The 11959-nt window shown below is 37.6% G+C and overlaps 1 protein-coding gene across 1 annotated transcript; it reads left to right on the top strand.

Annotated features, from left to right (window-relative positions):
• The first annotated feature begins 1582 nt into the window (after positions 1–1582).
• On the top strand, positions 1583–2080 carry LOC113305186. The gene has a single exon (XM_026554275.1). It carries the CDS (start codon positions 1583–1585, stop codon positions 2078–2080), a length of 498 nt encoding a protein of 165 aa, XP_026410060.1.
• The last annotated feature ends 9879 nt before the right edge of the window (positions 2081–11959 follow it).

Genomic DNA, 11959 nt, shown 5'->3' with positions numbered 1-11959 from the left:
GCAGGAATTAAGAAATCCTGGATTTTCTTCTCTTTACAGTAGGAGCTGAAATCAAGTCAGTTCGATCAAAGTATTATATCCAGGGTATCTCTCTTCCTTGACAAGGTGTTACTTTACCCACCGCTGAATGCTGCAGCGCCGGGCAACATGTCGACCAGAGCTGCATTTGTAACACTCTTCGCATAGCTTGCTCGTGTAACCTGTTGGAATAGTACCTTTTTATTAATGTTCATACACTGTGTTTACACCTTAACTACTCCAATTATATGAGAGGGAAAATTTCCTTCTTGAGTACTCTTTGTACATACAGATCATTTGATTTCTTACTTCTGATTTCATGTAACGCACAAGAGGAAGATGGAAAATAGCAGGCTATGATGGAGCCACTTAGAGGTTTCACCTTAGTTCCATTTTTGTTTTTTGGATGTCGTAAGAAGTGTAATGGAAAATCAGGTTTAAATTGCTGAAGTTATTTGCAATAAAGAAAACTTAAATTTCTCTGTCTTCTTTTTTTTGAGTTTACACGAGACTTTTTGGAGCCAAAATCTTGCCAGGCTTCAGCTTGGACAATAATTTATTTTTCTATAGCTTTCAAGGCCGCAATTGTTTACGCTAATGGTCCCAAACCTGAATCTTTGCATCATCATCTGAGCAGTACAAGTGGGATCCTAATAATACTTAATTCTATAACCATGCATGTTTTTTACATTTTTATGTCCGACTGATTTCTTATATTCAGCGCTATGTAAAGCTATAATGATAATGATGCATGAAATTCGGAACATGGACATGAAGAATAATTGTTTGGTTGATGGAAGAACAAAGAAAAAAACGAACAAACCTCCACTCAATAGTAACCCATATGCTTTAATCAAAAAAAAAATAAAAAAAAAATAACCCATTTGCTTTAATAAAAAAAAAAAAAAGACGTATACTCCACACAAATAAAATAAAACAAAACTTGAGACAAACCTAAACTTTTTCAAATCTCAAGAAACAAATGCTTCTTGTTTGCTAATCAACCCCAAATCACTTTAGGGATGCCGCACTCTCACCATCACACAAAATAAACAGTAGTCAAACTAGCTGCTTGGAGTGTGATTAAAAAAGGTTTCATGTTGGTGATGAAAGAATTTGAAGATACTTGTATGCTGGATTGGAGGATTAATTGCACTAGTTTGAAGATACTTGTATGCTGGATTGGAGGATTGGAGGTGCAGTAGAGGCTTTTTTTCCATATCTGACAAGGAATTCAATTTGTCATAGTGTTTGTACTGGAATTTTGAAATCTAGAGAGTTTGTGCAAGTTGAAACAATTTTGAATATTGTTTCTGGTGTGTGTATGCATTTCTGGGATGATGTGTGGATCGAGGAATTTCCCCTGAAACAACTTTTTCCTACTCACTTCAGATTGCAAGACAGAAACATGCTATGGTAAGTGATTTGATCTCAGATGAAGGTGCCTGGATTCTAAAATTTTCTAGAACTTTAAATGAGCAGGAAGTATTGGAGGTGGAAAATTTATTGCAGATTATTGGTGATCCTTCTCGGCTTGTGAATTAAGATTCAAGACAGTGGTGTTATGGAGAGGAATTCTTCAGTGGCTAATTCTTATACTGCTCTTGAAACTGGTGGTTTGTTAACTTTTCCAGATAAGCAGTTGTGGAACTCAAATGTGCCTTTAAAGGTTTCTTATCTTGTCTGGACTCTCTACTTTAGTGGCGCGCCAACATTTGATTACTTATACAATGCTGTATTGGTGCAAGATCCTACTTGTGTGTTCTGTGAAGCCTGCCAAGAAACAAATGAACATTTGTTCTTACACTGTAAGTTTGTCTTTGATATATGTGCTTATTTTCTTAAAAGCTTCACCATCAATTGGGTTTTAGCAAGAAATGTGAAGTCAAACCTATGGGAATGGGGTGATAGATGCCAGAGAAGATCTAGAAGCAGAAAAAAGAAAATATGGAGTATCTTGCCATTTGTTGTTTGGTGGTGTGTCTGGAATGAACGAAATGCGAGAGTTCATAATAATGTGAAGAAAGATTTGGATCAGCTGATTAAGGAGATTAATGTTTGATGTTTAATTGGGGTTTGAAGTCTAAAAAAATTTCAGGCTTTCAGTTGTCCACTTTGCTATGTAATTGGAATGCAGTGATGTATACCTCTATGTAACTTTTTTGTTATCCTGTGTCACTTATTTGGTGACATATTGATACTTTTAATCAAATTTTCCCTTTAGTCAATTTTTTTTTTTTTTTTAGCAATAGTCAAATAAACCATCACAGCATTTCCAAATTACCAATAATCAAATAAATCATAACCGCACTCCTCACCTGCAAATAAAAAATAGTCAAATTAGCAAAAGCTTTGTTAGGACCTATTATTCATATATTCCGTATTTATAATTTGTTTCCAACTTGTGTCATCCTACCTCACGTTGTTTCAAAAAAAAAAAAAAATAGTTCCAAATTTTTTTAATGATATGGGTATAAACAATAGTCAATGGATAGATTACGTGGCATTAATGATATGGGTCGTATTCAAGACAAATGACACTATAAAGAAAATAAGAGAGGAAAATTTACCATCAATATGAGTTTCATCTTCACTATCATCATGATGAATATCATCTTCCTCTTCCTCTTCCTCTTCCTCTTCATCATCCTCATCCTCATCCTCATCCTTTTCCACATCGTCTTCGCCATCTTTTGAAAGTCCATTTATATAATAATTATCAGAGCCAATTGGAACTAAGCTTTCAAAATAATTATCGTTCTCGCATCAATGCGTTCATATTGAAATATTTGATTTTCTGAGAGTACCACGCTCTGGGTTATATATGACTAGAATACAAGGTGCGGCGAAATTTTTTTTACCTTTCCTGATAGAAAACAAAAGCCTTATAAAATGTCTATAATCATTCTTCAAAACTAAACAACTCTTTTTTACATTCAAAAAAAGCTCATGGCTAATGACATAGCGTTCTCCCAAGATTCTTGAACTCCATATTCCTGCATCATCCATATCTCAATCCCAACATCTACAACATTAGCAAGTATACAAAGACACCCTTCCAACGAACCCAAACTTCTAAGAAAATGGTTACTCTCCAGCGATTCGTTTGGCAGATGTATTTCTTTGAACCTCTCGTCACTGATATTGAACGAAACTACAACCTTAGACACGTTTTCCCCACAGGTTTCGCCTAACCAGTGAAATTCTCCATCAACAAGTACTCCAGGAACTCTGTAGGAAAACTTATAAGGGATAGGCTGGTGAAAATATTTCCACGAATTTTTTCCTAACGTATAAACGTCCACCAAAGTATCATCATCCATATCCTCCACAAATTTTGCCATCTTATAATCGTCAATTTTATAATCATAACCAAATGCACAAATGATAACTTTCTCATATTTGTGTGGTGACTTAGGTATTAACTGTAAGGAAATGGAGGGTTTCCTAAACTGGGTCAATTTCCATATATAATATGGGTTGCCTAATGGGGCTTAGTATCCTAGTATGTGTTTGTTTCCTAAACCAAGGAGGCTAATACTTGGGAACCAAGTTTGTGACTCATATATAAGGAGCTCTAGGCTAAGTGTTTTAGTCATGGAATCCTCAATGTAAATCTCGTAGAGATGTGAGGGATTCATCCCACCTATTGAGGTGGTTATATGAGAGACCTAATGGTGGAAGGAATACATCATTATGGTGTTTATGGGATACTTATCGATGTTGGAAGATATGTCGTTATGGAGTATTCATATGGAGATGTTAGTAAGACATCTTGTTAATGAGAAGATCATCTTCGTGGTGCTGGATTAGATTATTGGTGTTGAGCTGAAGGCGTCCATGATAATCTATATCAGGGTGTGCAGAGACGATCGTCTCGTTGTGGTAGATAATGTGGTAAACATAATCTCGTATGGTGAAGATTCTACTTTGGATCTTATAGGGTGCTTGTGAAAGTTCTTATGTTCGGTCACGTTGTGGTGAGTCGCTGGATTGACTTAGTCAATTAGTTATGTAATTCTCAGTGGTGATTCTATAATGAATAAAGAGGTTGTAGCCGTTTGGTGGATGTAGACAATATTACACACATTGTGTATATTGTTGAATCACGTTAAATCCGTGAGTACTTTACTTCTTGTTGCTTTGTTTATGGCTTGCATCTATGTGGTTCTCTTTCTTTTCTTCTTATCCTAGATCACAGTAAAGTTCATGGAGCAATCCGAGAAACCAAGTGTTTTTTTTAGCTAATATGTTTCCGCAAGATTAGTACGTAGATGGCTCTGAACCCCAACAATTGGTATCAGAGCATTAGGTTAGATACCAATTGCCCCAACATTAACTTGATTTCTCTTGTTACTGGGTTCCAAATACGAATGATGTCACGCGGATCTTCGCGCTGATTGAATTTAACATACCACAAGGCAACTAAATCATTACAAGACCCCAGTAAGTGAACACCAGCATGTGACCGGCCACAAGGAAAAGGGTAATTTACTTCAAAAACATCATATTTATCATCAAATTCACTATCATGGCTTATAGTGTGTATTGGACTATCTTCGTATTGGCTTCTAAGAATAAGATAAGGTTTGCTTTTCTGAAGAGTAAGAGTAAGATGCCTTTTGATAAATCTAGGATAAGAAATCAGACGTAACCAAGTCATGCATACACACTTACATGCATAAGTTGATCTTGCTAGTACCCTTAAGAGGATCTCAAGGTATATCTCTTCTGGACGGTAGGACGTTGCTTTGATCTCCTTCTTCTTGTTCATCATCCTGACAGAGAAAAAAGGTTGACGTTAGGGTTTCGTGCTTGTTAGATTTCCTTGTCTATGATCTCAGAGTTGCATTCCCGCTTGATTTTCTTAAAACTCTAACTCTAGACGACAGGGAAAGAATATGACAAACTTTCTGGGCAGAAGACTAGGAGGATCATAGGTTTCCTTCGTCAATTATACACATAATCTAGTGCACATATTCAAATTTCAAGTAAAGTATTCTGTTTTTTTTTTTGCTCGATTATTCAAATTTCATTATAATATTGTTGTTTCTCTTTTGCACTTCAAGTTAGAAATGTCAGTTAAGTTCCTCTGAATTTCTTTCTCAGTAGTGTGCGGAAGAGAAATTGTGAAACTATTTTATCTTATAAACAAAATATCGAAGGATCATGTAAACACAAATTGTATATTTGTACTGATGACAAAAAGTATAGATACACTTAAACGTCGAGACATCAGAAAGCCTAACCCAAGTTCAAAGTTAAAACTAAATACATAGATGGGAAAAAAAGAAGAAGAAGTGGAAACTTGTTTATGTTGTAGAGTATTGACGACTTTCAGGTTAGGATTTCCAGACCAAAGAAACCTGCAAGAACAAGTTGTAGGAGTGAGATATCGTACATGTTAGTAAGTATGCGAAGTGAAGATTATATAACTTAAACGAGGGAGATCGCACACAACAAGGTTGAGATGACGTAATGGATGATGTCAGCAAAGTCACGAGTAAAGCGTGAAGATCTGTGCGAAGTATTGTCTGTGCGAGAACGAGTGGTTGTACATGAACGAGTGTATCGCATAGAGATTCCGAAAATAAAGGATTTCTTAGCTGTCATCCACTATGTAAGATCTTATATATAGATGAGAGGTTATTACTTGTGCGGGGGCTTCTTTTAGTGAGTGTTAGATAAGAAATCAGGAGAGAGAAAGTAAATCTAGGAGCAAGTAAGATTGTTGTAATATTTGTATCCATCTTGTAAACCGACTTAAGTCTGGATAATCAATGAAGAGTTTAATGATGATTATCTAATATTGATTATAGTTATAGTGGAATGTGGTTGTGAGGAAAATTGCAACTACACAAGTAGACATTTATTTTTAGTTAAAATGATATTCTGAACCTGGAAATGCAGTCACACTTCGTATGTTCTCAGGCACTTGCGAATTCGCACTACTTCCATTAACTCTGCCCCTTGTAGCAGCAGTAACAATTCCACTATACAGATTTTTCATTATAAGGGAATAAGTAGCGAAGAATAGCATTCAGCCGAAGTGCTATATATATGTTTAAGCATTTAATCACCATTGCTATGTTTTAATTGTTTGGACTATAACTATATACATCTTACAATGTCCTTATCGCGGATTTACTGCAATGTCCTTAAGTTAACTAAGTTTATCCATTTGGTAGGTAGTCTAATCATTATCCCCCGCGTACCACCTAAGTTGTGGGGAAGGGAATATTTCAAGTGTTCATATATAGTTAGCATCTGCACGAATAAGAGATTAATTTTGGTAGGGGGGAAAAACGGTTCAGTCCAAAATCTCCCTCAAAAGTGTGGATTAGTCCATCCCGATCCGACTAGGAACAGATTAATCCAAAGTTAATTTGAAAATGTGTAAAGACGCTGTTATCCTTCACACGCGTCTCATAAAGCGCACGTGTAACGAATTGGAACTGTTTTGTAACTGACGCAGTTAATGTGGAAGAGACACGTTGGTTCGAAAAAAAAACTGAAATTAAAAACTGAGAAAAAAAACGGAAATGTTAGTAATTCATTTAGCAGAAGAGAGAAGATAAAAAAAACTCAGAGAAAAGAATACCAAGAGAGAACTTTAACCTAAAATCCAAAATCGAAAATCGAAACCTAAAGCTTCAAAATCAAACCTTAAATCTTCGCAGAATAGATGAATACAGTAGCAGTAACATAATGGTGACTGCTAAAAAACCAGTTGCAAAGAGAAAATCAACAGAAGAATCTTCTGATACACCATCAACAGTTGAAGAAGATACTTTAAAATCACAAGGACCGAAGACGAGATCAAAATCTACAACAATTTCAACATCAACTGTACAAGAAGATACTTCAAAATTACCACCACCTAAGAACAAGCTTTCTGGGAAGAAGACTAGGAGGATCATAGGTTTCCTTCGTCAATTATACATATAATCTAGTGCACAGATTCAAATTTCAAGTAAAGTATTCCGTTTTTTTTTTGCTCGATTATTCAAATTGCATTATAATATTGTTGTTTCTCTTTTGCACTTCAAGTTAGAAATGTCAGTTAAGTTCCTCCGAATTTCTTTCTCGGTAGTGTGCGGAAGAGAAATTGTGAAACTATTTTATCTTATAAACAAAATATCGAAGGATCATGTAAACACAAATTTTATATTTGTACTGATGAAAAAATGTATAGATACACCTAAACAGCGAGACATCAGAAAGCCTAACCCAAGTTCAAAGTTAAAAATAAATACATGGATGGGAAAAAAAGAAGAAGAAGTAGAAACTTGTTTATGTTGTAGAGTATTGACGACTTTCAGGTTAGGATTGCCAGACCAAAGAAACCTGCAAGAACAAGTTGTAGGAGTGAAACTGTCAAGAAATTGACATTGATAAGTGCGAAGAAAGAGAAAGTAAATGAAGGAATTGGAAACAGCGTATCGCAGAGAGTCAAAGAGCTGAGAAGTTAATGGTAGATGCAGTATATGAAGTTGCAAAAACAAATGAGCAGAATACTGAGGCAGAATCTTCTGCGAATAACAGTGCTAAGAGAATTAAAAATATTGCTTCTACAGAAGAAGGAAGCATACAGGGGCAGAAGTTCTATTTTTAAGAGAAAAACAAAGGATATTAAGAACCTCGCATAAAGGAGAATGAAAAATTATGCGAACTAATATTCTGCAAAACATTTGCAAGCTTAAGGAGATTCAGCAATTCAAGAGAAAAAATGAGTACTATGAGGAATGCATATGCTATTCTTTATGCGAAACAAAAAAAATAAAAATCTTTGTACTAGAGTTGTGAAAACTCAAATAATGGAAATAGAATGAAAAAATCAAATTTCATAAAGTGGTATTACATCAAGAAAATAAGACCTTAAAATAAGGCAACAAAAATGATATTTATTATCAGATAGACTAGGAATCCGAATATGGCGTGCAACCTAGTTCGCATAAATGCAAGAGACAAAAGAATATATAAAAATAAGACCTATCGCACGTCATAGTCGAAGAAACCTAGAAAGCATGACTCAAGGGAAAGCAACTTCGACCCTGGAAATTGAGTGGTGGAGATTTGGGGTGAGAATAAACGAAAATGCCCATCCGGGAGAGATACCTTAAATTTTCAATCTAACATAATAATATTGGATCGAGAGCCTAAGGTGAGAAAGTCTCTCCCAAGGAGTGCAGAAACTCGATCAGGGCGCCGAGGTACACGGTTGAGTCAAGAGTGCCTGGGGCGTCTGGAGCGTACCTTGCCACTCTTGACAAGTCCTGACTATGATGCACTCGGTCCGAAGATACCCCACCTAGGGTGCAATATCACAACCATAAACCTCATCGGTAGTGTATGCGAGAGTGCGAAATCAACTGGTTATTGAATTATGGATGGGAAGATCCATAACCTTAACCCGATAGAGGTAAAGCTTCCTTGAAGGGGCAATCAGAGGGGAAGATAAGGACAGCACCCTCCATTAGGGAGCTGAATTGTGTCAAAATACGTAAAAGTCATGAGACTTTTTACTCACGGGAGTATTAAGACTTGTCATATTTATACGATAAAACCTGAAGAGAAAATAATACAAGAAAAAAATAAGACGAGATTAATGGGTCGATACACTATGGTGTAAAGACATCCTGCAATCTCGTCGCACAGAAATACGGCAACATAAGACCTTTACATAGGAAGGAAAATAGGACCTAAGAGAAGAAACTATTGAAGCTAATTCAATAATGTTCGCACAAGAAGAAGTTTATGATAAATGATATAAATCATACTTATCAAGATGTGTCAATTAACAAGAGGCAAGAATGGGAATGCAAAGTAAATGTTAATTGCCCCATTTGATAGTCTTATATACATGCGAGAAAAAATATTTTCAGCATGAACACGGAGAAAAGAAGATTTGCATAAAAAGGATGAAAGTTAATATCTTCAAGATATACAAAAAGAAAGAAGATTTTACAACAGAGGAATTTGTAACAAGAAAAAAATGAAGGATTAATCTTCATTTCCTTCATCTTCTCGCTCAACATCAAAATCACTAACTTATTCTTCAGAATCTTCATCTTCTCTATCACTTATTATAATATCAGGAATAGGTACGTTTTCAGGAATCTCTAGAAACTTATACTTCGAGACAGGGATATTATTCTCTAGACAGACTCGTTTAACAACAACTATACGAGCGCGATTTGCGTCATTGTTGTTGTTTGAAACCATACGAGTCATGTTTTCCTTCAATTGCTTGTACCTGAAATTGCGAGTAGAAGATTCTTCTTCTTTAGCAGTTAAGCGAGTTTCTAAATCTCTAATTCTCTCAAGATAATCCTTTGCCTTCACTGCGAAATATGAGAAAGCAAGTTAAAACGACGTAAGATGTTATTCTTGAAGTATGAACAAGCGTTAAAGAACAACAAATAACCTTCATAATTGGAAACAATGTATGCGACCAATGCAGAATGCTCAGTCTGAAGGCTCACATTTACACCTAAATTATTCCTAGCATCATTCAGAACTCTAGCAGCCCAACTAAATTCAGATTCACTCTCTATAAGCAGTTTAGATCGAATTGAATTTCTTTCTTCAATGAGTGTGTTCATTTCGCTCAAAGCTGAATCACGTTCTTTCTTAACTTCAGTAAGGGATTCTTGGAACTTTTCTAGTGCTTTCGCACCATTAAGAGTGATCTCATCTTTTTCAGTAATAATTTTATTCCTCTTCGCTTCCAATACTCGAACTATTTCTCTACTTTCATAAAGACGGTGTTTAAAGCTATTGAATGAGGTTAATGCATTTCTATGGCTTTGCCTAAGGGTAGCGTATTTCAACTTTAATTCTTCCGAGATAAGGTTCTCAAATCCTTGAGTGGATAATTATTTAGGGAAGAATTGATATGCTCTAAGAGAATTTCAGCATCAGGGAGATTAGCTGCTTCATCTGAAAGGTTATACAAATCTGCGAACATAATAAAGTAAGAAGTGCGAATTATCACATAAAAGAAGAAGAATGAAGAAAATGATAATTATATACCAATAAGTTCATTATTTCTTTCTCGAGCCTGGAGAATCAGTTCAGAATTAGTTGAGTTCTCATCTTTAAGTTTGGCATTCTCATTTTTCAGCTTGAGAAGCTTCCTTTCGTAATCCACAAAAATTGCATAAGACAAACGAGCTCCCTGCGAGAGTATAAAAGAACCATTATGAGTAAAGGGAGGGGATACTAAGGAAAAATTAAAAATAAAGTTACGAATATTACCATAGCGTTAAGTGTAAATTGGAGATCTGGGTTTATCACAGAGGCAATTCCACGAAGAGATGGATCCTCCAAGTTAGGAGTGATACATACATTTGAGACCATCTTAAAGGCATGATCCAGCCCTTCATGATCAACAGTAGTCAGCATTTGAGACCATCTTACCAGCTAACAGTAGTCAGCATATCAACAGTGGCCTAGTTTAGGCGCGGCCAAAAGTTAGGGTTTTGGATTTGTTTAGGCGCGACCAAACTAGGGCCAAAGCTTACCATGCGTTAGATGGTAACCTTGGACGGCTAAGATCTTCATCTTAGATGAAAAAGTGGACGTTGATTGTTGCAGGATTTCGTTTTGGTAGCTAGTGGCATGAAAGCATGATAAGTATGGCTTTAATATGGCCTAGTTTAGGAGCGGCCAAAAGTTAGGGTTTTGTCTTTGTTTACGCGCGACCAAACTAGGGCCAAAGGTTTCCATGCGTTAACTGGTAACCTTGGACGGCTAAGATCTGCATCTTAGATGAAAAAGTGGTCGTTGATTGTTGCATGCCTTCGTTTTGGTAGCCGCATATGGAAGGCCGGCATGGTATGGCGCGGCAAGGTGGTTGGCATGCCATTGGAACATGTGGCATGAAATTCCTTGGCGCGGTTTGGCGAGGCCAGAACTAGGGTTTTGGGCCAAAGGTTACCATGCATTGTTTGGCGACCTTGGATGGCTAAAATTTGCATTTAAGATGGAAGGGTGGCCGTTGATCATCGCACGCCTTCGTTTTGGTATCCGCATAGGGAAGGCCGGCATGGTATGGAGCGACAAGGTGGTTGGCATGCCATTGGCACATGTGGCATGTCATGCCTTGGCGCGGTTTGGCGTGGACAAAACTAAGGTTTTGGGGAAAAGGTTACCATGCGTTGTTTGGCGACCTTGGACGACTAAGATTTATATCTAAGATGGAAGGGTGGCCGTTGATCATCGCACGCCTTCGTTTAGGTAGCCGCACAGGGAAGGTCGGCATGGTATGGCGCGGCAAGGTGGTTGGCATGCCATTGGCGCGGTTTGGCGTGGCCAAAACTAGGGTTTTTTGCCAAAGGTTACCATGCATTGTTTGGCAACCTTGGAGGCTAAAATTTGCATCTAAGATGAAAGGGTGGTCGTTGATCATCGCACGCCTTCGTTTTGGTATCCGGATAGGGAAGGCCGGCATGTTATGGCACGACATGGTGGTTCGCACGCCATTGGCACATGTGGCATGGCATGCCTTGGCGAGGTTTGGCGTGGCCAAAACTAGGGTTTTTGGCCAAAGGTTACCATGTATTGTTTGGCGACCTTGGAGGCTACGATTTGCATCTAAGATGGAAGGCTGGCCGTTGATCATCGCACGCCTTCGTTTTGGTAGTCGGCCGGCATGGTATGGCGCGACAAGGTGGTTGGCATGCCATTGGCACATGTGGCATGACATGCCTTGGCGTCGCCAAAACTAGGGTTTGGGGCCAAAGGTTACCATGCGTTGTTTGGCTATCTTGGACGGCTAAGATTTGCATCTAAGATGGAAGGGTGGCCGTTGATCATTGCACACCTTCGTTTTGGTAGCCGCATAGGGAAGGCCGACATATTATGGAGCGGCAAGGTGGTTGGCATGCCATTGGCGCATGTGGCATGGTATGCCTTGGCGCGGTTTGGCGTGGCCAAA

The sequence above is a fragment of the Papaver somniferum genome, chromosome 8 (genome assembly GCF_003573695.1).
Source record: "Papaver somniferum cultivar HN1 chromosome 8, ASM357369v1, whole genome shotgun sequence".
In the NCBI taxonomy this organism is placed as follows: Eukaryota; Viridiplantae; Streptophyta; class Magnoliopsida; order Ranunculales; family Papaveraceae; genus Papaver; species Papaver somniferum.
This window is presented reverse-complemented; position numbering and strand designations above follow the sequence as displayed.

Coding starts and splice junctions, on each gene's coding strand:
- LOC113305186 (XM_026554275.1), top strand. CDS start 1,583: ATGGAGAGGAATTCTTCAGTGGCTAATTCTTATACTGCTCTTGAAACT.